This window comes from Dasypus novemcinctus, chromosome 3 (assembly GCF_030445035.2).
Source record: "Dasypus novemcinctus isolate mDasNov1 chromosome 3, mDasNov1.1.hap2, whole genome shotgun sequence".
Taxonomy (NCBI): Eukaryota; Metazoa; Chordata; class Mammalia; order Cingulata; family Dasypodidae; genus Dasypus; species Dasypus novemcinctus.
The window spans coordinates 123,269,879-123,296,958 of record NC_080675.1 but is presented as its reverse complement, the minus strand read 5'-3'; the positions used below and the strand labels follow the sequence as shown (position 1 = coordinate 123,296,958).

Sequence of the window (27,080 nt, the reverse complement as noted above, 5' to 3'; positions counted from 1 at the left end):
ATCTTCAGTTTTCATTTTAAAAATGGGAAAAACATTTTTTCCTCTATTGCTAAAGTAAAATACCTGTGTAATTAATGTCTTCATAGTAAAAAGTGTATAAGTAAAAAGCAAAGTACTAAAAGTTCATTTAATATGTAACACATTGCAATAAAAATGTTGAAAAGGGGGAAGCAGCTGTGGCTCAATCAGTTGGGCTCTCATCTACCATATGGGAGGCCCTGGGTTCATGTCCCAGGGGCCCTCCTTGTGAAAGCAGGCTCGTCCCTGCACTGCAGAGAGCTGCCGGCTCAGGCATCTGGAGTGCTGCCTGGCCCATGGGAACCGCAGAATGCCACCTATGCACCGCGGGGTGCCACTGGCCTGCAAGCAGTGCAGAGAGTCAACTCAGCAGGGTGACACAACCAAAAAAAGGAGACAAGCAAAAAATGCAGAAGAGCGCACAGCGAATGGACACAGAGAGTAGACAGCAAGCAAGCCACAAGGGGGGGAGAGAAATAAATAAAAATAAATGCAGACACAAAGAACACACAGCAAATGGACAGAGAGAGCAGACAGCATGCAAAAAGCTGCAAGGGGGAGAATTTTTTTTAAATGTTGAAAAGGTATATAAAAATCAAGAAATAAACTTCAGCATTGTCAAACTCTCTTGCACATTCAAATCAAGTGTTAATACATTGCAGGTTACCTCTCCATATGAGTTATTGGCTAAGTTGGTCACTGACCCCCAAAACAATAAAGGTATCTACTACATCTCTGGTCATGCTCCTGAAGTTGATGAAAGCTACATTATAGTTTCAGACTCCCGCAACAGCCAGTGATGGCTTGATACAGCCAATTGTACAATGGATACTGCCTCCAGACTGACATTGTTTCCTAGTGCCAAAGAGCACTATGCACCAGGCCAGTAAAATACTGGAACCTAAGGTCCTAGCTTCTCTCTAGGATCAATGGTGCTGCAGCTTCTGTGAAGAACATACCAAGTGGAGCAACGAATACTCCCATGGAGAGACAGCATGTGTGGTATTGAAACCTGAAACTTGAAGCTATTAATTGCAGCTCAAGGAGAAACTTATGTGTTGAGTAATACATTAATTAGTATTAAATACTGTACCCATATCCTATTCTAGATATATGTCTGATGATTCCGGTAAAACTTCTAATAAATCATATGCAGAAGAACATTATACAAGTTAAAAGTTCTGGTCAACTTCATTTTCTAAGTAGTTAATGAACATGTCTGTAAGATAAAGGAATGGCCACCTTGCCTGAGAGCAGTGGGGCCAACATTCCTTTTAATTGAAAAAGCCACCAAATTAACTTGGGGGCAACCTCTCACAGTCTTCACCCCACACCAAATAAAGGATGTGCCTGAGGCCAGGGTGACCAGTGGCTTACAGGTAGCCAGTTAATTAATACCAGGCTCAATTACTAGAAACCCCCAAGGTGCAGATAAGAGTGTGTCAGACTCTCAACCCAGCCACCCTACTACTGGTAGAGGGTCCAAAGTCAGATCCTGAGGGGCCGTTCTCCACTCCTGCCTTGAGACTCTTTACCAAAACTACTCAATAGGTCAGATTTAAAGGATGAGCCTCTTGTAAACCCAGACATTGAATGGTTCACATATGGAAGCAGTTCTATTAAGAAAAGAATTAAAAAGGCAGGCTTGCAGTGGTTTCTCGATTTGAAACCCTAGAGGCCAAAGCTCTTACCCCTGAAACTTCAGCCCAGAAAGCAGAGCTAACTGCCCTTACCTGAAGTTTAAAGCTAGCAGCTGGGAATCGGGCTAATAATCACACAGACTCTAAGTATGCTTTCCTTGTCCTTCAAGCTCACTCTGCTGTATAACGAGAACAAGGCTTGCTTACTAACAGTGGGTCACCTATTAAACACAGGCAAAAAATCCTAGATTTACTAGATGCCATACTGTTACCTCAGAAAATAGAAGTTATGCATTATCTAGGGCATCAGGAAACAAATACTGCTGTAGCAAAAAGAAATGCTCAGGCTAACGCAGCTGCTAAAGTGGCAGCACAAATCCAGGTTTCCCTCCTACCCCTACTCCAGCACCTGTACCAGTACTTGAAGTTCCACAGTATACCCAAGATGAACAAACCAGGGAAGCTAGCCTGGGGTTCACCCTGGAAACTGATGGGTGCCTTGTTAAAAATGCTCAAGTCTACTTGCCAGGAGTAGTGCAGTTGAAAGCCCTTCATGAACTTCACCAAGACACTCATCTAGGGAGGCATGCGCTAACCAGCTTAGCCAAATAGGTTTTTTTAAAAACAAAGCCTGGCAAAAACAGTAAAAAAAACAATTACTAAAAATTACTCAATTAAAGCCACAAATGTAAAAAACTTTACTCTGTAATTCTAATCATTCCGACAGCTATTAAAGAATACCCGGCTTGGTGCACTAATCCTGAATGAAGCCAGTTGCCCAAGAAAGTGCCAGTTCACCAGAAGCACCTGACAGAATGTACAAATGCCAGTCATTGAACAGCCTGATGAAATACATCTTCAAGAAGTAAAGCTAAGTACTGCCTATGTCAAAGACAACTGTTCCCTCTAACTCTAACCCAAATGCTTATTGCTAGGGGAAAGGCAACCCAAACCTTGTCGGATTTCATCTCCTTTAACTTAACTAAAAGGGCAATGCCTCTTCCCATTCTTCTCTCCTACTATAAAAACTGAAATTAGCAATTTATACCTAACCCTACTGTCTATTACAATTTCTCTCTACAGTTAGCCAACAGCATAAAATAACTCAAGAAAGAATACTGTTTCCCACTAACTTTGGGAAAATACAGCCTTTCCAGGCACCTGACCTTTTAGCCAATGTCTTCTTAGTAAAACCATATATTCTCGACATTCTAATTAAGTTTATTTTTTCCAGAATCAACATCTTGTTAGCCATATGGAAACTTCATCCAGCTTTGCCCAAGATGCCAGATCCATCTTCCTCCAACCTAAAATAGCAGGGAGGGTTTTACACCTTGTCAGGTAGGAACTACTGCCCCTAGCCAGCAGGGAGTAGCTACAGAAGAATGATCATCTCCCTTCAGTACCCCTTTAAGATTAAAGGTGTAAACTCTCTAAAGGGGGAATAAAGCAGGCTAGTAAGATAGAAAATCGGTAAATAGACCTAAAACATGGCAAAAAGTCCACACAGACATCAATGGCTCCCAAGATGGCTGCTGGAAAACCCTCCCCAAGATTCTGACGCTTGATAGAGGACTTCCTCCTGAGGCCAAGGGGAGCCCCCAATATTTCCCAAAAAACTTTATCATTGAAACCCTCCTGGAAAATTAGTGGGAAAAATAAGCAGTCAAAGCGGTAAGCAACTGGAACTCCTCCCATGCTCTTATCATATTTCCCTGCTTCCTCCCCTTTAATAATAGCTAGGGTATGTGCTTTAATAAATGATGCAGTAAAAACACAGGCAGTCACCTACCTCATAACTCCGAAAACAGTGATGCCAAAGCTTAACAAACTTAAGCATGCATCAAAGGGAGGAAATAATATAACCTGTACGTGTATATGTGTGTACTCAAACTTATCTAATTCCGTATCCAAGTTTGCCTAGTTTCCAGAGAGCCAATTAAGTAATATAAACTCTACAGGCTTTATGTATTCAGGAAGGATGTAAACTGAATGTTTATTCGAGCTTACATCGAGACAAAATGTACACAGTATGTTAATTCAGGCTTACCTAGTATCCAAACAAACCCCTAAACCCTAAAAAAAAGAAAAAAAAAATTAACAGTCTTTTTGACACCAAAACCCCTCCTGGCCCCACCCCATGTAGCTCATGTATAAAAATAAACTATAGGCCCTACTCTGGGCTAGGTTTTTTGGACAGAAATCCGCAGGGCCTGGCCGGTCGTAACAAATCTTCCTTCTTAGAGAATTCCCGCATCCTAGCCTTCAATACGCGATCACCAACTTCTTTCTGTTGCAACTACAATATGGATAAATATAAATTCCAAAACTATTGTTAAATTTTTGGTTTGTAACTCCACATTTCTTACTGAATCTAAAAGGCAAATGCGGGAAGAGGACTTGGCCCAATGGATAAGGCATCCACCTACCACGTGGGAGGTCCACAGTTTAAACCCAGGCCTCCTTGACGCGTGTGGAGCTGGCCCATGCGCAGTGCTGATGCGTGCAAGGAGTGCCGTGCCACGCAGGGGTCCCCTGTGTAGGGGAGCCTCATGCACAAGGAGTGTGCCCCATAAGGAGAGCCACCCAGCGTGAAAGAAAGTGCAGCCTGCCCAAGATTGGTGCTGCACACACGGAGAGCTGACACAACAAGATGACGCAACAACAAAAAAAAGAAACACAGATTCCCGGTGCCACTAATAAGGATAGAAGTGGTGGTCACAGAAGAACACACAGCGAATGAACACAGAGAGCAGACAACTGTGGGGGGGAGGGGGGAGAGGACAGAAATAATTTTTTTTATCTGTTTTAAAAAAGGCAAATGCATAAAATTAATGATAAATCAATGGTTTTAGAGTCATAATGCATAAATATCTAATTTGTGACAAGAACTACATTAAGGTGGGGAGACAAAAGGATATAGAAACATAGTTTACGAGTGCTTTGAAGTCAAATTAGCATCAAAGCAACGAGATTATTATAGATTTAGGATGTAAAATATAAGCCCTATGATAACCACAAGGAAAAATACCAGAGAATATGTAAACTCAGAGACAGGAAGTAGAGTGCAGGTTGCCAGGTGTAGGGGACAGGGGCAATGAAGAGTGAATAATGCAAAATGATGTAATATGTCTGTTTGAGGTGAAGGGAAAGTTCTAATAATGGATGATGTTGAAAGTACTGAAAATTTGTGCATGTGATTGATCCCACTGAAATGTGTGCTTGGGAGGGCATGGAATGGGAAGATTTATGTTGTACAAATGTTTCCACAATTAAAAAAAAAAAAGAAAGAAATAGAAAATAAAGAGATAATGACAATTAAATGCAATACATTATACTAGATGGCTCTAAGTCAGGAGAAAAGGACCAGAAGAATATTACTGGGCCATAACAAAAAACTGGAATATAGAATGTAAGTTTTATATGAACATTAAAAATCTTGGACTTGATAAGTGAACATAAGGTAATTACATGAGTGAATAACCTTTTTCTTAGGAAATGTATATGGACGTATTATGTATTCACGGGGTACAATGTGTGTAACCTACTCTCAAATATTCTGAAAATAGATGGATCAATGGATTGATCAATAGACAAGACAGACAGATAAACAGATAGGGAAAAAATATGGTAATATGGCAAAGGTGGCAAAATGTTAAAACTGGTGATCAAAACTTGTATATCTGGGGACTAGGGTATGCTGCCATTCTCTGTATACTTTTTTTTAACAAATCAATTTTATTGTTACATACTGATAAAGCATACAATTCATCCAAAGTGAACAATCAATGGTAATTGGTAAAATCGCATGATTGTGCATTCATCACCTCAATCATCATTAGAGCATTTTCATTATTTCAATAAATAATAATAATAAACAAAAAGCAAACAAGAAAATTCTTCATCCTTCCATCTCTCTATGCTTCCCCCACTGTACATAACTGCTATTTCTGGATATTCTTGCACAATTATTTATTTATTAAGTAGTTTTATTGAGATAAATTCATATATCATACAGTCTATCTGAAGTGTATAATCAATGGCTTTTAGTATAATCACAATGTTGTCCATTCATCCCCACAAAAAATTTTAGAACAATTTCATTACTCCAAAACAAAAAACACGACACTCCTTAGCAGTCCTTCCTCAGTTCTATAATCTAACCAACTTCATCTTTATAAATTCATTTATATTTACATTTTACATAAATGGAATCATATAATATAGTGCTTTCTTTCTGGTTTCTTTCACTTAGCATAATGTGCTTTTTTGGTCTGATATTAACATCTTTAGTGTTAACTTATGTTTGCTCAATTTCAAAGTAAAACAGTCATATAGATGCAGTTTTACCCAAATTCACATTTCATATGCAGTTTTTACTATGCTGTACAGTTCCATGTTACATTTTTTATCATTCCGTTTTCTAACATACATCACCTTAGACTTTGCTTTAAGCCCCTTTTATACCCATATGTTAGTACTGCTAGTTACAGACAGTATGTTGAGCTTTTGCCTTTACTATTCACTTCCAAAGACTAGCAAACATCCTTTTTACCAATTCTGCACAAGGTAAACACTCAGCTTTCCATTCTCTAACCTCATTCTATTTTCAGTGACCTATATTCAAGTTATTAACCACATGAGATTACACAATATATTTAGTTCATAGTAGCACAATTATGCAGTATTTGTGTTTCTGTGTCTGGCTTGCTTTGCTCAACATAATGTCCTCCAGGTTCATCCATATTGTCATATGCTTTACAACTTCATTTCTTCTTACAGCTACATAATATTCCATCATGTGTATACACCACAATTTACTTATCTACTCATTGGTTGATGGACACCTGGGTTGTTTCCATCTTCTGGCAATAGGTAGTAATGCCACTATTAACACTGGAGTGCAGATGTCTGTTCGTGTCACTGCTTTCAGTTCTTCTGGGTATATGCCTATTAGTGGTATTGCCAGGTCACATGGCAAGTCTATATTCAACTTCCATAGGAATTGCCAAACAGTCCTCCACAGTCACTGCAACATTCCCAGCAACAGTGTATAAGTATTCCTATCTCGTCATATCCTCTCCAGCATTTGTAGTTCTTTTTAATAGTAGCCATTCTGATAGGTGTGAAATGATATCTCATTGTAGTTTTGATTTGCATTTCCTTAATCACTAGTGACACTGAATGTTTTTTCAAGTATTTTTTCACTATCTGTATTTCTTCTTTGGACAAATGTCTAATTCAAGTCTTTTGCCCATTGTTTACATCAGGTTGTCATTTTAATGTTGAGTTGCAGCATTTCCCTATATATCATGGATATTGAACTGTTATTGATACATGATTTCCAAATACTTTCTCCCATTGAGTTGGCTATCTTTTCACCCTTTTGATAAAGTCCTTTGAGGTACAAAAGTGTTTAATTTTGAGGAGGCCCTGTTTATCTAATTTTTCTTTTGTTGTGCATGCTTTGGATGTAAGGTCCAAAAAACCACCATCTGCTATAAGGTCTTAAGAGGTTTCCTTACATTTTCTTCTAGTAGTATTATGGTCCTGGCTTTTATACTCAGGTCTTTGATCCAGAGTAAGATAGGGGTATGCTTTCATTCTCTTTGTTATGGATATTCAGTTCTCCTGGCACCATTTGCTGAAGAGACTGTTTTGTCCTGGTAACATGACTTTGGTAGGTTTGTGAAAAACCAACTGGCCATAGAGGTGAGGTTTTTTTCCTGGATTCTCAATTCTATTCCACTGATCAATTTGTCTATCTTTATGCCAGTACCATGCTTTTTTGACCACTGTAGCTGTGTAATATGTTTCAAGGTCAGGCAGTAAAATTCCTCCCACGTTGTTCTTTTTCAGAATGCTTTTGGCTATTTGGGTGCACTTTACCTTCCAAATGAGTTTCATAAATGCCTTTTCTATTTCTGTAAAGTAGGCTGTTGGAACTTTGATTAGTATTGCAGTAAACCTATAAATTAGTTTGGGTAGGACTGACATCTTCACAATATTTAGTCTTCCGATTTATAACACGGAATGTCTTTCCATTTGTTTAAGTCTTTCTTTTTATTCTTTTTGCATTGTTTTATAGTTTTCTGCACACAGGTTCTATACTTCTTTGGTTAAATTCATCCCTATGGGGAAGTGGACTTGGCCCAATGGATAGGGCATCCGCCTACACATGCAAGGTCTGTGGTTCAAACCCCAGGCCTCCCTGACCTGTGTGGAGCTGGCCCATGCGCAATGCTGATGCGTGCTAGGAGTGCCCTGCCACACAGAGGTGTCCCCCGCATAGGGGATTCCCACGCGCAAGGTGTGTGTCCTGTAAGGAGAGCTGCCCAGGGCAAAAGAAAGTGCAGCCTGCCCAAGGATGGCGCTGCACACATGGAGACCTGACACAGCAGGATGACACAATAAAAAGAAACACAGATTCCCTGTGCCACTGATAAGGATAGAAGCAGTCACAAGGAACACACAGTGAATGGACACAGAGAGCAGACAACTGGGGGGTGAGGGGAGAGAAATAAGTAAAAAATAAATCTTTAAAATAAAAATTCATTTCTACGTATTGGAGCCCTTTCCTGCTATTGTAAATGGAATTTTTTCCAATTTCCTCCTCACATTGTTCAATACCAGTGTACAGAAACAATACTGATTTTTGTGTGTTGATCTTGTATCCTGCCACTTTGCTGAACTCATTTACTAGCTCAAGTAGCTTTGTCATAAATATTTCAGAATTTTCTAAATATAGAATCACGTTGTAGCAGTTTGATATTATAGACGAATTCCAAAAAGAAATATTGGATTATATTTGCAAACTGATCTTTGCCGCTGGGCATATTAGATTATATTGGATTCAGAGGTTTACTTGACTACTTAAGCACTGTCAGTAGGGCACCCCAATGGGTGGGGACTCACAGATAAAAGGCATGGCAAAAGACAGAGTTGTGGATTCTTAATGCTGGAGTTTTGATGTTGGAATTCGATGCTGAAGCTGGAGCCCCAGGAAGAGAGGAACCCTGAGCCTGGAAAGAAGCCCTGGGAAGAGAGGAACTCTAAGCCCAGAGAGAAGATGACCTGGGAAGAGAGGAACCCAGGAAGCCTGAACCCTGTCAGATGTCGGCAGCCATCTTGCTCCAACGCAGGGAAATAGACTTTGATAAGGAAAGTAACTTATGCTTTATGACCTGATATCTGTAAGCTCTTACCCCAAATAAATACCATTTATAAAAACCAACCGATTTCTGGTATTTTGCATTAGCACCCCTTTGGCTGACTAATACACATGTCATCCTCAAATAATGAGTTTTTCTTCTTTCCTATTTTGATGCTTTATTTTTTCTTGCCTAATTGTTCTAACTAGAACTTATAGTACAATGTTGAATAACAATGGTGGCAGTGGGTATCTTTGTAGTGTTCCCAGTCTTAGAGGGAAAGATTCCAAGCTTCCTCACTGAGTACAATATTTGCTGTGGGTTTTTCATATATGCCTTTTATCATATTGAGTTTGTCCTCTATTCCTATCTTTTAAAGTGTTTTTATCAAGAAAAGATGCTATATTTTGCCAAATGCCTTTTCTGCATTGATTGAGAGGATCACATATTTTTTCCTTTGGTTTGTTAATTGATTTTCTTATGTTGAACCACTCTTGCATACCAAGAATAAATCCCACTTGGACATGATATATAAGTCTTTTGATATGCTGTTGGATTCTCTTTGCAAATATTTATTTTGTTTAGCATTTTTGCATTATGTTCATTAGAGAGAATAGTCTGTAATTTTCTTTTCTTGTAGTGTCTTTATCTGACTTTGTTACTAGGGTGATGGCTTCATAAAATGTTGGTAATTTTTCCCTCCTCTTCTATTTTTCAGAAGAGTTTAAACAGGATTGGTGTTAATTCTTCTCAAAATGCTTGGCAGAATTCACCTGAGAAGCCATCCAGTCCTGGACTTTCCCATTTGCAAGAATTTTGATGACTGTTTCAATCTCTTTAAATGTGACTGGATTATTAAATCCTTCTATTTCTTATAGCATCAGTGTAGGTTGTTTGTGCATTTCTAGGAATTTCTCCATTTCACCTAGCCTATCTAGTTTGTAGGCATATAGTTTCTCATAATATCCTCTTATGATCCTTTTTATTTCTGTGGAGTAGGTCGTAACGTCACCCCTTTCATTTCTGATTTTATTTATTTGCATCTTCTCTCTTTTTCTTTGTTAGTCAAGCTAGAGGTTTGTCAATTTTATTGATCCTCTCAAAGAACCAGTTTTGGGGTTTATTGATTTTCTCTATTTTTTTCTTCAATTTCATTTATTTTTGTTCTAATCTTTATTATTTCTTTCCTTCTGCTTGCTTTGTGAGCGGTTATTGTTCCTTTTCTAGTCTTCCAATTGTTCAGTTAGATCTTTGATTTTAGCTCTCTTCTTTCTTAATATAGTCATTTAGGGCTATAAACGTCCCTCAGGACTGCCTTCACTGTATCCCATAAGTTTGCTGTGTTCTCATTTTCATTTGTCTTAATATATTTACTAATTTCACTTGCAATTTCTTCTTTGACCCACTGATTATTTAGGAGTGTGTTTTTCAGCCTCCACACATTCCCAAATTTACCTCTTTCCTGTCTCTTTTTTTTAAGATTTTTTTTAAAATTTCTCTCCCCTTCCCAGCCCCCGCATTGTCTGCTGTGTCCATTCACTGTGTGTTCTTCTGTGTCCACCTGCATTCTTGTCAGCAGCACTGGGAATCTGTGTCTCTTTCTGTTGCAACATCTTGCTTTGTCAGCTCTCCGTGTGTGTGGCGCCACTCCTGGGCAGGCTGTGCTTTTTTTGTGCTGGGTGACTCTCCTTACGGGGCGCACTCCTTGTGTGTGGAGCTGTCCTAAGTGTGCCCTTACATGGCACAGCACTCTTTGTGCACATCAGCACTGCGCATGGGCCAGCTCACCACACAGGTCGGGAGCCCTGGGTTTGAACCCTGGACCTCCAATATGGTAGGCAGATACTCTTATCAGCTGAGCCAAATCTACTTCCCTCCTATTATTGATTCTTGATTTCATTCCATTATGATCAGAGAAGGTGCTTTGTATAATTTCAATCTTTTTAAATTACTGAGGCTTGCTTTGTGACCTAGAGAAAGATCCATGAGCACTTGAGAAGAACGTATAACCTGCTGAGTTTGGGTGCAACATTCTATATATGTCTGTTAGGTCTAACTCATTTATCATATCGTTTCAATTCTCTGTTTCCTTGTTGATCTTCTGTCTAGTTGTTCTATCTAATGATGTGAGTGGTGTGTTGAAGTCTCCAACTATTGTAGAGATGTCTATTTCTCCCTTCTGTTTTGCCAGAGTTTACCACATATATTTTGGGGTTTTATTCATTTTGCAACTTTCCTGAAAGTTTTAAATTATTTCAAATTTTTAAAAATAAATTTTTAAAGGACTAAATAATCCAGAGGGCACTATCTTACATACAGCTGTAGTCAAGTGGGTACAATTATGTTATCTTATGACTCTTTCCCCTACTCACAGCTGACTGCATGCAAGGATGGTTCAGGATAATGACACTTGGCTAAATGCTAGGTAGAAAAGATGAGCTGAGCCAGTTAAATTCCACTCTGGGGAATTTAAACCAAAAGATCCATAGTTAGCAAGAAGAGTTAAACTGAAAAGTCATACATATTCAGGGCTAAGGCAGCATTATGAATCATGTGAAATTTGAAGCTGGAATTCTAGTTTGAGAAGAAAATCGATCAGGTCCTCAAAGACAAGAAAGAAGCCATGAGAAAATAAGCACATAAAATCCCTTGGTTCTACCACCAATCCTTCTCTGGCCTAACTGCCTTTCCTTGATGGTTCATTGCATGTTCTAAAATAAGCCTTGCTTTTACTAAAGTACATCTGTCTCTTGCCCTAACTAGAACTAAAACTGGTACAAAGATCGGGGATATATAGAACAGGCCTTCAAAGAAAATGTGAAATTGGCCATGGCATTAGAGTATGGAGTGAAATGAGAATGCTAGGATGGAAAGCTAGCAAAACAGGATGTAAAATGGTGACATATGTATTAAAGCAGTTATCTGTAATCTCTTGGGACCCAGAATATGTGTCCAGAAGAGGAAGGCTTTGGAGGAGTTGATTGACAAACGTACTTTTTTCAGCCCTAAATAAAGTATAACAAAAAGCAATGAGTGGAGACTTATAGGATAATGAAGAATTAGACAGGCAGAGGGATCACTTCTCTCCCAGAGAAAATAGCTACAGGACAAGTGGAGACTATCTGGAGGGCTGCTCTGGGGTTCAGGACACCAGAAGGGGATCCACTACCCAGAAGAGACAGACTGTGAAGGAAAGGATTTCAGCTGGCTGAAAAATCCTGTGAATAGAGCTGCAAAAGCAGCAGTGGGTGCCCATCCCCAACTCTGGAGTAAGTATCAGGTTGTGGACTGCAGTGAACACAATGGAATGGTGTCCATCAACTTACGAATGGAAAAACATTGTGGTATATTCACACAATGGAATATTATTCAGCTGTAAGAAGAAATGAAGTTGTGAAGCATATGAGAATATGGATGAACCTAGAGGATATTATGTTGAGTGAAGCAAGCTAGGTACAAAAGAACAGCTAGGCACAAAAGGACAAATATTGTATGATTTTGCTTTTATGAACTAAATACGAAGAAAAAAACTCATGGAGTTAAAAGCTAGAATACATCACCAGAGAACAGAATGTGGTTAGAGAATGGAAAGCTTGGGTTTAATCCATGCATAATTGGTAAAAAGTTGTTTGGAAATGAATAGAAATAGTGAGAGCACAAAATTGGATTTGTGATTAGTAGTGCTTACATATGGGTATGAGAGTGGTTTCGTTTCTTTTTTTTTTTAGTAATGAAAATGCTATAATGTATATAGATTGAAGTGATGAGTGTGCAACTTGGTGGATAATTATACCAAATGCCACTAATTGTATACTCTAAATAAATTATTTGGTTTACGACAACAACAACAAAAAAAATAGTAGTATGGGTTGGGGAAAAATACACAAAATGTAAGATATGGACTTTGCCAATGTTTTCATAACATTTGTTATGAATTTATTGTTACAAATGTATTGTTACAAATGTTTCACAACAATGCAAAGTATTTGTGGTGGGTGATATATGAGAGTCCTGTATAGTATGCATGTTTGTTTTCTAAGTTCACAATTTTTACAATATACTTGTTTATGTATGATCATGTATGAATGATATACTTCAATAAATTGTGCTTAAAATGGAAAAAAAAGCACTGAGCAAGAGTATGGTGCACTGTCACTTATATATACTTTTTTTTTTTTAAAGGAGGCACTAGGGAATGAACCCAGCACCTTGTAGTAGGAAGCAGGCACTCAACCACTAAGCTACATCCACTTCCCTCATATGCTCTTTTGAGTATAAAACCATACAACTTCTCTGGAAGACAATGTAGTGATATGAATTAAGGACCTATAAAAAGATATTAAAGTACTTTGATTCATTAAGTCTACCTCTAGGATTCCATCCTAAGAATACACCCAGACACACAAACAAAGGCTACAATTATTACTAAGATGTTTATGGCAGCATTATTTATTTAAAGTAACAAAAATAAAAATGGAAACAAAGTAAATATTCCATAATAGGAAAATTATGTTTTATTGTATCAAATGTGTTGCCCACCTTACCCCCAGGCTCATCTACATAAAACTGGCCCCACCCACAGTCCTTCTGAAAAGGCAACCCTGGCAGACTACATGACCAATACCCACTGCATACAATGATTGGACCAGAGGTTGGGACTGATTCCCAAGGACAAGAACTTAATACCAAAACCTAAAGGCTAGCCACCGACCTATGATGTGGCCTGGCTTTATTATAAAGTAAGCTGGCCAGAATCTACTTCCTGTAAACTTGCAAGAAATTTAATAGGCACTAATGTCAAAACTGCTTTAGTACACAGAGGCCAGGGAAGTCACTGTGGATCCAACATAGATAGCAAGAGGCAGAGACATTTTAAGAGACCACATAGCCTCAAGGAAAGAGTAACCAGTCCCCAGAGCTGACCAAGTTCCTGTTAAGTGAGCCCCTAATGAACTACAATTTGTAAGGCAAGATTCTTGGAAGATTTGGCTTCTGTATCCTTACAATAAATCCCCATTACCTAAGACAATTTCCTGAGTAGCTCCATTTTAATTCTTTATTCAAATATTTACAGCACAATGACTGCTGGGATTCATGTCAAACAATGTTTATTGAATAGTCACTCTGGGCTAGGCACATAGGTCATAATATGGTGGAAAACATGGACAAGATCCCTGCCCTTGTGAAGTTTACATTTTGTCCTGGGGTGGGGGAGGGCAAAGGAGAGACAGGTAGACAAGTGATTTTCTAAATTAGTAAGGAAGGTTTGAGATTCCCATGAAAAATAGACAAATATGCATCTATAGCCACTCCCTCACCAACCCTACTATACTAAACCAATTTTTTTAAAGTAGGCATTGTATAGTAAAACAAATATGCATGATCAAGTAAATTAAAATGAACCTGTATAACCACCACCTAAAAAAAAAAAAGGGAAGAGAATATTCTCAGTAAACCAAAAGACAGCCATGTGTCCCTTCTAAATGTTACTTCCCTTCCTCTAGCAGAAGTAGCCATTACCCTGACTCACGCTTTTCCCTAAACATTTTGTCAGAGGTTTATCCACAGTGCATATAGCTGTGATTCATTCATTTTCATTACTGATTAATAATAACACCTTGACCTTGCATGTACCACAATCTATCCATTCTAATGTGAATGGACATTTCACCTACTATGAACAATGCTGTCTGAAGTTCTTGTAAAGATATCCTGCATTGTGCATGCATATCTCTAGGATATATAACTACATGAGGAGCTGATGGAGCACAGAGATATGCATACCTTAAATTTTGGTATATAATTCTAACTTGCTTGCCGAAGTAGTTGTACAAAGTTATAATCTCACTAGTAGTGTATAAGAATTCCCATTACTGCACTTCCTTGCCATCACCGGCAGTGCCAGACACTAATTTTTTACAAATTTGGTAGTTTTATGTAATGGTATCTCCTGGCTTCAACTTTCATTTTGGTAACTACTAATAAGGTGAAGCACTTTTCCATATTACTGGTCATTTGGATTTTTTCTTTTGTGAGATGCCAGTTCAAGTCTTCTGACCATGTTTCCATTATGTTATCAATCATTTTTTTACTGATTTGTAGACCTTTTTCTATTCTGGATATTAGTCCTCTCTCAAATATCTGACTTCATGGCTTGTACTTTTCACCCATGACACTACCTTGATGAACAGAAATTCTTAATTTTAAAGTAGTCCGATTTATCAATTTTTTCTTTTATGGTTATAGTATTTTATTTTCATTTTTTTATTCTGACAATTTCATGGCTATAAATTGCAAGAATAGCTACAAAGAATTCCTGTATACCCTATATCCAGATTCCCCAAATATCAGTACTTTATCACATTTGCTTTATCATTTTCTCAACAAACATTTTTTCTGAATCATCTAGAGTAAGTTGGATGCATGATTCTCTTTTGTCCCTCAGTACTTCTGTGTATATTTTCTAAAAACAAAAGCATTCCTTTATATAACTACAGTATAAATAACAAAATCAGAAAGTCAACATACAATACTATTATCTAATCTATAGGCCTGTAGCAGTTTGATATAATTGATGAATTAAAAAAATATATATTGGATTATGTTTATAATGTGATCTGTACCTGGGCATGATTGAGTTACGATTAGGGCGTGGAGTCCCCACCCCTTGGGGACTCACAGATAAAAGGCATGGCAAAAGACAGCGTTGGAGCTTTTGATGCGGGGATTTCTAATGTTAAGAGTTTGATGCTGTGTCAGCTCTCCGTGTACACGGCGCCATTCCTGGGCAAGCTGACACAGCAAGATGATGCAACAAAAAGAAACACAGATTCCCGTGCCACTGACAACAATAGAAGCGGACAAAGAAAAACACGCAACAAATAGACATGGAGAACAGACAACTGGGGTGGGCGGGCAGAAGGGGAGAGATAAAATAAATAAATAAATCTTTTAAAAAAAAAAAAAGAGTTTAATGCTGAAAACTTAAACTAGAGCCCTGGGAAGTCAGGACGCAGAGGAAAGAGAAGCCAGCCCCAGGAAAGAAAAAACCTTAAAGCCCAAGTAAAGCAAACCCCAAGAATATAGGAACTCAGGAAGCCTGAACCCTCGCAGATGTCGGCAGCCATCTTGCTCCAAATAGACTTTGGTAAGTGAAGTAACTTAAGCTTTATGGCCTGGTATCTGTAAGTTACTACCCCAAATAAATACCTTTATAAAAACCAACCACTTTCTGATATTTTGCATCAGTACCCCTTTGCTGACTAATACAAGGCCCTATTCAAATTTCTCTTGCAATAGCGTTCTTTACAGCAAAAGAAAATTTCAGATCACATGTTTAGTTATATTTCCTTAGATTCCTTTAATCTAGAACAGTTTGTCTCTCATAACATTAAATTTTTTTAGAGTACAGGCCAGTTATTTTATAAAGTACCTTAAAATCTGAGTTTGCCTGATATTCCCTCATGAGTAGATTCAGATTCTGTGGTTTTGACAGGAATATGACAAAAATGATGCCATGTTCTTCTACTTGCATTCTATCAGAAGCACATTTGTTAATTTGTACCATCTCTGGTGAAGTTAACTTTGATTAGTTGGTTAAGGTGGTATATGCTGTGTTTTTCCTCAATAAAATTACTACTTTTCCTTTGTTATTAGTTAAGTATCTTGTGGAAAGATATTTTGAGGCTATGTTAAGATCCTGTTGCTTATCAATCTTTCACTTACTAATTTTACTATCCATTGATGTTTCCTGCCATGATGATTGTCAAATGGTGATTTCCTAATTCTATCATTTCATCACTTATTAGTTGGCTTTCCTTATTTGTTTAATTTGTATTAGTAAGGACTCAGATTCTAAAGGGTTATAATCCCTTACTATCATTCATCTTGATGTTCAAACTATCCCAGATTTGACCAGTGGGAAACCCTTCAAGCTAGTTCTTGTGTCCTTTTGGCATGTTCCCATCATTCTTTAAGCACTTTATTACTTTCTGGCACAAGATATTCCAGGCTCATATTGCATTTTCCCAGCCCCAGCCTAAAATCAGCTATTTTTCCAAGGAATACTGGTTCCTTTTAGTGGAGAAAATATTATTTAGAAACCAAGATGTGGAAGGCAGTTGTGCTCATTGCTATTGGGGTATCAATGTGTCTAGGCCAAAAGAGCTAGGAAATAGATGTGTGTGTATTTATGTATGTATATACAGTACACACACACCTATTTTCCACTGTCCATTAAAAAGGCCTAAAAGCAATGAACCCCAATGTGTGCACACATTTCCACCTTATTTTTGTATACCTTTACACCATTATTGCTCTTTCTCTAAATATATATAGATATATACACTTATAATATATTCATATGTGTGTATATATGCATATACATACACATATTCTTGAGTTCATACTGATGGCTCTAATCCAATCACATTCACCACAGGGTTCAGTCTAGCCTTCCCACTTTCTGTATTTGTAACTCCTTTCTTCATAAGAAACCTGGTTCACATTATCAAAATGTAGTCTTTATCTATAACTGTGGTATATTTGGTGATTTGCTTAAAAAGTTTTTTGTAGCCTCAAGATCCTGAATAAACTCTTTCCTATATTGTCCTCTAAAATCTTGTTTTGTCTTTCATATCTAGATATAAATTTACCTGTAGCTATTTTTTATGTATGGTGTGAGATAGGGATCAAGTTTTATTTCTTTCCTACATGGATAACAAGGTACCCCAGCACTTTTGATTGAAAAGATCAACCACTTTATGCCCCAGCCTAAAATCAGTTATTTCTCCAAGGAATACTGGTTCTTGATATGTCATCTTTAATATAAATCAAGCATAATAAATGGTGGGGCTGTTTGTGGTGCTCCTTTCTATAACTTTGGTCTTTCGGTCCTTAGGACAATATCATGCCATATTAATGACTAAAACTTTATAAGTCTTGATCTGGTAGAACAAGTTTTCTACTTTATTGTTATTCAAGATCACATTATATATTCTTAGCCCTATCTATTTCCATATGAACTTCAGCATCATTTTGTCAAAATCCTTTTAAGAGTTAATTGGAAATGCAACAAATCTACAAATCTGTTTGGGAAGGTCTGATATCTTTATGGTAATGAATCATCCACTCCATGAACATAGTATTTACTTTCCTTTATTTAATTTAGGTCTTTCAATAAGTTTTATTAATTTTGTTCATATAGGTCTTGTACATGCATCATTAGATTTATTCCTAGGTACGTAATATTTTATGATAGTATGAAAAATGGTATAATGGGTCCAATAATGAGAAATATGGAATAAGCACAATCAACTATATCTCTCACTGAATGCAGCCATAAAATCTGGAGAGGATGCATAGAAAAGCTATTTGAGAACTCTCAAAAGCAAATGGGGGAAGTGGACGTGGCTCAACTGATAGAGCATCCATCTACCATATGGAGGGTCCAAGGTTCAATCCCCAGGACCTCCTGACCCATGTAGTAAGCTGGCCCACGCGCAGTGCTGCTGCATACAAGGTGTGCCATGCCGCGCAGGGGCGCCCCCACATAGGGGTGCCCTATGCACAAGGAGTGCACCCCGTAAGGACAGCTGCCCACGTGAAAAAGTGCAGCCCACCCAGGAGTGGCACCCCACACACAGAGAGCTGACGCAGCAAGATAATACAACAAAAGAGACAGTTTTCCAGTGCTGCCAGATAATGCAAGCACAGAAAAACACACAGCGAATGGACACAGAGAGCAGACAACATGGGAGAAGGGGAAAAATAAATAAATCTTTTTTAAAAAAGCAAATGACAGCAGACACACTATGGAAGAAAAACAGAATTCAAACTCTACTGTACAAGTGGAGAGTTTCCCATTTTCCTCCAGTGTATACCAACATGAACTCAAGACTCAAGTCAAACAAAACAGTTCAGGAGAAGCCCTCTATTTTGACTCAAGGACCTAATGTTCAAAGAGTGGTAGAAAAAAATGCCCTGTTTTTCTTTCCTTTTTTTTCTCTTTTCTGTATTTTCTTATGTCCCATCTCCCAAGCAATCCCACAGCTCCAATCTGAGAAGCTCTGATCTGAAAAGAGTGGGGTAAATCCCTAATGCTTTTTTCCTCCTCTGTTCTCACATCATGTGGCACTGAAAACAGGTATGGTCACAGGAAGTACAGAACGGGTAACTAAAGTCTCATCTTTTTGGTCATAGAACCAAGAAAAGTAGCCCCAGGAAACCAAAAAGTACCAGGGGGGTCACAGAAAGAGAAGAGCTAAAAAAAATGACCTGATAAACTTGTTTATAATTCCTGGGTCATCCCCAGGCTACATATACATGGATCACACCCCACAGAGCCCGCAAAAACCTTGAGGACTGGAAAACAGGGCAGACTATTGTCTAGGTCTCATACTGCCCACTAGGTGGCACATAAAGGATCTATCTGTGGTGGTTTGGAACTGTGTGTACCCCAAAAAATCATGCTATTAAACCTAATCCATTCCTGTGGGTGTGAACTCATTTTAAGTAGGATCATTTGAAGAGGCTACTTAAGTTAAGGCATGACCCAACTCATTCATGATGGGTCTTAATGCTCTTACTGGAGTCCTTTATAAACTGAATGAATAGAGAGAGAGTAAGCCGTGGAAGCAAGAAGCTGAAAGCAATGAAACTTGGAAAAGAAGGGAGAAAGCAGCAGACACCACCACATTTGCTACATGGCAGAAGAGCCAACGATCACTAGCAGCTGGTCTTCAGGAATAAAGTATTACCTTGAAGATACACTGATTTGAACATTCTAACCACCTCAAACTGTAAGATAATAAATTCCCATTGTTTACTACCAACCCATTTCATGGTATGTGTTTTGAGCAGCGTAGGAACTAAAAACAGATTTTGGTACCAGAAGAGTGGGGTGCTGCTATTCCAAATACCAAAAATGTAGAAACAGCTCTGGAATGGTTAATGGGCAGAGCCTGAAAGAATTGTGAGTTGTTTGATAGAAATGGTTTAGACTGCTTTGAAGAGACTGCTAGTAGAAATATGGACACTAATGGTACTTATGATGAGGCCTTATTAAGAAATGATGAATGTGTTATCAGAAATGTAAGATGAGTCTTGTTTTAAAGGGGCAGAAAACTTGGTAAAATTGAGTTCTGATGTTGGAAAGAAGGTAGAATTTGAGAGCAATGAAATTGGATATTTAGCTAAGGAAATTTTGAAGCTAAATACGGAAAGTGCAGCCTGGTTTCTCCTTGCTGCTTACAGTAAAAAAGAAAGGGGAAGCAGACTTGGCCCAATGGTTAGGGAGTTTGTCTACCACATGGGAGGTCCGCGGTTCAAACCCTGGGCCTCCTTGACCCATGTGGAGCTGACTCATGTGCGTGCTGATGAGCACAAGGAGTGCCATGCCACGCAGGGGTGTCCCTGTGTAGGGGAGCCCCACGCACAAAGGAGTGCATCCTGTAAGGAGAGCTGCCCAGCGGGAAAGAAAGTACAGCCTGCCTAAGAATGGCACCGCACACACGGAGAGCTGACACAACAAGATGACGCAACAAAAAGAAATACAGATTCCCGTGCCACTGACAACAACAGAAGCAGACAAAGAACACGCAGCAAATAGACACAGAGAACAGACAACTGGGGGGTGGGGAAGGGGAGAGAAATAAAATAAATAAATAAATTTTAAAAAGAAAGAGGAAAGGGATAAGCTGAAAACCAAACTCCCATGTACAAAGTAACCAGAAATTGATGGCTTGGAAAATTCTGACCTTCCAGAAAGTGAGCCCCCAGAGAAATAGTGCTCCATGTGACGGTTTAACAGAACATAGACCCAGTAAGGCATGTCAGTGCAAGTCAAGATTAGAAATGCAGTTATCCAGAAAGGATCTGTGTAAAGTTCTTTTGTATGATACTCTGGACTTCTGTGACCTACACGTGAAATCGACAAGATTTTGTGAGAGCTGTAAGAACAGAACGACTGCCATCCTGGACTAAAAGGGACAGAAAAGGGGCAGGACTGAAGGAAAAATCACTTCAAAGACAGAACCACAGAAGCTGAGCCAAGAGAGTGAATCTACCATGTGTGTGGAAAGGGTGAATGAATCTGCTCCAGAATTGGAAAGGGGGGCACTTCTGCCCCATCAATCAGGAAGAGTGGTGCCAGCCAGTCTTCAGAGAGGATGGAGCATATTCCCCAAAGACTGCAGAGACTCTGGCCACCATCCCACTGTTCTGAGAGGATTAAGTCTGTACCCCAAAAATTGTGGAGATCTGGCTGCCACCCCAGTGTTCTCAGAGGTTGTAGCCTTTACTCCAGTATTTGGGGAGAGCATGGCTGCTGCACAAGCATGTGAAAAGGGCAGGGCTGCTGCTCCACCAGGCCCAGAGGATAAAACATCGTTCCACAGATGACTCTCAGATCATGAAATCTAACAGAGTATGCACTGCAGGGTTTCAGAACTGTTTGGGACTCATGACCCCTGTTTTCTTCCAATCTCTCCCTATGGAAATGGGGATATTTTTTCTATTCCTGCCCCTCCTTTGCATATTGGAAGCAGATAACTTGTTCTCTAGGTTTCACAGGTCCACAGAGGGAGAGGAAGTATGCCCCAGGAAAGACCAAACCTCTAACTGATTTTGATGCAACTCTGTACTTAGTATTGTTACTGAAATGGCTCAAGGCTTTTGGGATATTGTGATGGAATGAATGTATTTGCATATGGAAAGAACATGTCTTTTGGGGGTCCAGTGGGTGAAGTATAGTGGAGGGTATATATACCCCCAGAAAATTATGTTCTTAAATCCACTCCTGTGCATGTGAGCCCAGTGTAAATAAGATCTAATATAAACAGAATGAATACAGAGAGAGAAATTCATGGAAGTAAGAAGCTGAAAGCAACAATACCTGAAAGGAAATGGGAGATAAGCAGACACTACTATATGCCTTGCCATGTGGCAGAGGAGCCAAGGATAGCCAGCAGCAAGTCATCAGGAAGAAAGCACTGCTTGATGATGCCTTGATTTGGACATCTTACAGCCTTAAACTGCAAGCTAATAAATTTCCATTGTTTAAAGCCAACCCATTTCATGGTATCTGCTTTGAGCAGCTTAGGAAACTAAAACATCCAAATAACACTTGCAAAGGCTTTGAAAATAGGACTGACATTGCAATTACATCCTATAGAAAGCTAGTCAGATTTGCAAACTGAATCCAACCAGGTCAACTGACTGCTGAAACAAAGATATCAAATTTTGTGTAAATATATAATTTACACTAGACCCAGACCTCATAACATAATAGAAAAAATGTCCAGGATATTATCTGAAATGATTCGGCATAGAAAGAACTAAGAAAATATCAACTCACATGGGAAAAGACAATCAACAGACACAGAAGTGGAAATTTTCAGACAAAAATGTTAAAAGAAGTATAGGTTAACAACCTCAAATCAATAATCTAAGCTTCCATCTTAATCAATTAGAAAAAATGCAAAATAACTCCAAAGAAGGCAGAAATAATAAAAACAACAGCAGATTCAATAAAACTTAAAAACAATAGAGAAAAATCAATGAAATAAAAACCTAGTTCTCTGAAGTATCAATAAAATGTATAAATCTCAAATAGGCACATTAAGAATAAGAATGAAGGCATAAATTGCCAAAATCAAGAATAAAAAAGGGAATATCACTACCAACACTACAGGCATTAAAAGAACAATAATGAAATACTACAAATAACTATACATACATAAATTTGAAAACAAAATGGATAAAATAGATTAATTTCTCCAAAATTAGAAACTACAAAAACATACACAAGATGAAATATGTAATCTGAATAATCCTGTAACTATTAAAGAAATTGAATTTATAGTTTAATAACTTTCAAAAAAGAAAACTCCAGACCAAGTTACTTTCACTGGAAAATTCTACCAACATATGAATAATAATAATTCTACATGATCACTGACAGAAAATAGAAAAAGGAGTAATTCCTTTTATGAAATAAGCATTACAATGATACCCAAACCAGACAAAAAGGAAAAAAATACTATAAACCAATATCCCCAATGCATACAGATACAAAAAAGCTCAATAAACTATTAGCAAATAAAGCCCAGTCACATATAAAAAGAATAATGTACCACAACTAGTGCACCTTATACTGGTAAATCAAGGCTGGTTCAATACTCAAAAATCAATGTAATCCACCATATAAATAACCTAAAAAAGAAAAACTACATGACCATGTGAAATGACACAGTAAAAGCATTTGACATTATATAAGATCTTTTCTGATAAAAATTTTCAGCAAACTAGGAAGAGAAGGGAATCTCTCAACCTGATAAAGGACATCTACAACAAAACAAAACAAAACAACCAAAAAACTGGTACTGGAAGCCCAAGCCAGTGTAAAAACACAAGAAAAGGAAAAAGAATGCATTAAGATTGGAGAGGAAGAAATAAAACTTCCATTTTGCAGATGGAACGATTATTTACATAGAAAATCCCAAGGAATCTACCAAAAACAAAAAACAAAAAAACTGCTAGAACAATGCTACAGGATACAAACTCAACATGCAGAAATCAGTAATGAGGAGGATTCAGCTCAAGTGGCTGAGCACCTGCTTCCCATGTACGGGGTCCTGGGTTCAATCCCCAGTACCTCCTAAAAATAAAGAAAAAAAAATCAGTAATATTTCTACAAAGTAAAGGGTAATAATTCATTACTATCATTTATTTTGATGTTCTCATAGAAAGATAATCTACCCTAAATTTCTTACTTCTATCTTTCTCTTTATTCTCAACAAAGGTTATCAACAGACGCATAAACTGCTATACTTACTGATAACTGGCCAGTGCAGAAGCATTTTTCTGTCCAACTCCATGATTCTCCTGGCCAAAAGTGGTCTCCTACTCATTATGAATTCCCACAGGAATTTGTTAGTGCCTTACTTATAATTTTACACCATAAAATTTTTCCAAATGCCAGTCTTACATGAAGCCCTTTCGTATCTTCCCAATTACAGGTGATCTTTTCCATCTGTTTTATGTTTTAATTATTTACATCCTTTTTAATCTCTGCCAGTATATTATAAGCTCCCTAAGAATGGACATGACATACTAATTTTTGTAAACTTTGATCAATGTGTTGAATATATGTCTGTATGCAGCAGATCAATTGCTCCTATACAACTGAGAATAAAGTCTGCACCCTTAAGGTCGAGCATTTAACAAGTTTAAATTTCATTAGACAGCTATTAGGAACAACTACATATTTGTGAGCTAAGCATGTTATGGCGAAAAGAGTATTTGAAGAAAATTATCCTAGTAGCTGTGTGGCGGATGAACTGAAGTGATAAAAGATGGGTACCAGGCAAACCAGTATGGAAGCTTTTATATAAAATTCAAATAAGGTTCTACAGTAACGTGGTGATTAAGGACCTGAAAAGGGGCAAATCTGACAGACACTGCAAAGACAACTAGACTTGGTGACAGGTTGAATTAAGGAGGTAGAAAAAGACCTGAAAATGATTCCAAGGATCTAAGAGTTCTTGCACTAGTTTTTACAAACTGCATGGTCTGATTCTGTTAGCTCTCTATACTAGCCCTGCAGTTAGACTCTGCTCCACTTTAAATGGAAGCAGTGAACTACCACTACCCTGACTGTGGGAATATAACCCAAAACCCAAGCTTCCAGTTACAATTTGTTTCCTGATGGAATAAGCCTGCTCTTCTAACCCTAGGGAACTTTCACCCCACCTACACAATAGGGAGAGAGAAAAATTTCTTCTCCCTATCTCTCAGACATTCTCCACACTCCTGGCATCAATTTTATATAGATCTTTTAACGCACAGGTACACAAAACATAGATCATACCACCTATAGTAATAGGTTTAACAATGTTTAAGTCACAAATCATATTTTAAGGATTCATTCTAAGCTGGAAAAAAGCCAAGCTGATTACACTTCAAAGATTAAAATAGCCTTAAAGCAATCTTATGGGGGTATTATTAAATGTATCACAAAACTCTAAATTTGATGAATTCTGTTCCAGACTGCACTGTGCTACATGATTCTGCAGTTTTTCTGGAGTTTTTAATTTCTGCAGTTTTAAAAACATGCTGTTATGTACCAGACATCAAAGTGTTTTTCCCCGTGTCTAAAAAGCATATCATTATGCTATTTCCAATTTTATCAAGCTTAATGGTTATCAATAACAATGTGTATTTTATCCAGGTCTTATTGTCTACAAGGAGAACCTTGTATAAATTTAATACAAAAACGGAATGTGTGTGAATCCATAGATGTCTATTGGTAAAAAAGAGCTCTAGGTCTTGGCTTGATTTAGACATGATAACAACATCCTATGACAAAATGGACTGATCAACAACATCGATGAAAAACAGGTCTACTTCATCTAGATTTTATAGAGGTTTCAAAACATTATTTACACACACTTTATTCCCACAAACAAGAAAAACACTGCCATAAAATGTTCACATTGGCTTGGCTTTTGAAAGGGGAAAAAAAAAAAATTTAAAACCCCCAGCCAACCTTGCAAACAGGTTTAAAAAAACACCTAGAAGGGTTACTAAACTGCGGCCTCGTTATAAATGGGAACTCTCCAGGCCACACTTACTCTAACCCTTCCATTCTAAATATTTCGGAGGCAAAATATGTTTTTCTTCTTTTTCTATTTTCTTGTTGGAATTAAGACCCTGCATATCAAGAGATACAGAGAGTCATTTTCAAAGCCACACGCTCCAGCGGCTCCTTGCTGCCTGTCACAACGGGCAGGTGGAGCCAGGCGCAGCACCGCCTCCACGCTCTGAGACTAAGTCTCATCTCCACGTCAAAAGCAGGTGCGAAACCGACGCTCTGGGGTTTCAGCGGCTGTAACCACCTTCCTCCACCGCAGACCCTGAGGCCACCCTAGAAGAGGAACTTTCAAACCCAGTCACTCCCGGGACCCGTTTGCAGAGGACGGACAGCGCGGGGGATTCCTAAGCCTTTCCACCTGTCCGGTTATTTCCCACGCCAGCCGCAGCACACACGGTCGCACCGCACCAAAAGAAAACTACAACCCAACGCTGCAAAGGAGGGCGCGGTTGGGGCCCACCAACCCCTGCAGCCTCGGAAAAAGCCGTGGGCCCGGGGGCGGTGGGTCTTGGCCTCCGCTCCCGGACCCCGGTCTCTCCCCAGGAGGCTCCCCACCGCCGCTCACCGTGAAGGGAACATCCCCAACGCTGCCCACGGAATAGCAGTTGTCTCCAGGGTTGACAGCCCCGGTGAGGACTTGATGCAGATGCATCTCTGGAGCCCGGACTGGTCAAGGGAATGCGGACCACGAGCCCCGCGCCTGGCCCTCCTCCGGTCGCGAGAGCCGCTTCCCCCCTCCGCCTCCCGCGGCGGCAGCTCCGGCTTAACGCCTCACCCCCCTACGCCCTCCCCCCGCCTCGTCCCTGCCATGGGAGCTCCACCACAGCCGCCGCCGCCCGGATGGCCGCTGGGCTGCGGAAATGCCCGGATGCTCCCACTCTCAGCTGCACCGGCGCACAAATGCGGGCGGAGGGCAAGGGTGCGGGTGAGGCGAGGGAGGGCGACAGGAGGAGCGCGCGAGGCGGGCGCGTGCTGGAAGGTACGCTCCGCCCGAGGAAGACCGGCGGCGCGCGCGCGCTCCCACCCGGCGGCGAGCGACGGTCGAGTGGGAGGGAAAAACCACTGCTATGCTAAGCTCTTAGCTAAGATCTCTCCGCCCCGTGCTTGCGCGTGCGCGCGCAGTGGTTTCTAGGGCAATTGTGCGCGCCGCGCGGACCCTCCGTCCCGGGATTGCGCGCGCAGACGTGCGGGAGTTTCCTTGGAGCCTCAGAAACTGAGGCCTCTTGGGGAATGGGGGCGGAGGCGGAGACTGGGCTGGGCGGAGTCCCTCCTGGCCAAGCCGCAGTCTTTAGGTCGGAGTCGCACCACCCACCTGTTTTGGTTTGTGTTTAATACATTACCCAGTAGAGTACACTATGTGATGGACCATGCAGTTGACCTCAGGAGAAGGACTTCCCGTCAAGGGAACTCTTATATCCTTTAGATCTTTTTAAAGTACAGTGCATAAGGTGTTCTTTGTACGTAAACAGTAAAGGCATCTTGCAGCTGTACGGGGTAACCTAACTCGCCCAACAGCAAATTCTTTTGCTTCCACCTTCTGTCGTGATTGTTCTAAACAGCGAAAGGGCCCCCTAGAGACGAGTGACTCCTCCAGACTCCCTTTTTTTTCGTGGGTGATGT

General features: G+C 39.4%; 1 protein-coding gene across 5 annotated transcripts in view; it reads right to left on the bottom strand.

Annotated features, from left to right (window-relative positions):
- Positions 1-26,521, bottom strand: part of DMXL2 (Dmx like 2) — a 214,016-nt gene extending 187,495 nt beyond the window's left edge. For all 5 annotated transcript variants that reach the window (XR_011648432.1, XM_058294193.1, XM_058294194.2 and 2 more), the window contains exon 1: positions 26,026-26,521. Coding sequence is in view for 4 of the 5 variants with exons in the window: in XM_058294193.1 (XP_058150176.1) it covers positions 26,026-26,112 (87 nt within the window). In the remaining variant the exon portion in view is untranslated. The remainder of the gene's footprint in view (positions 1-26,025) is intronic.
- Between the last annotated feature and the right edge of the window lie 559 nt (positions 26,522-27,080).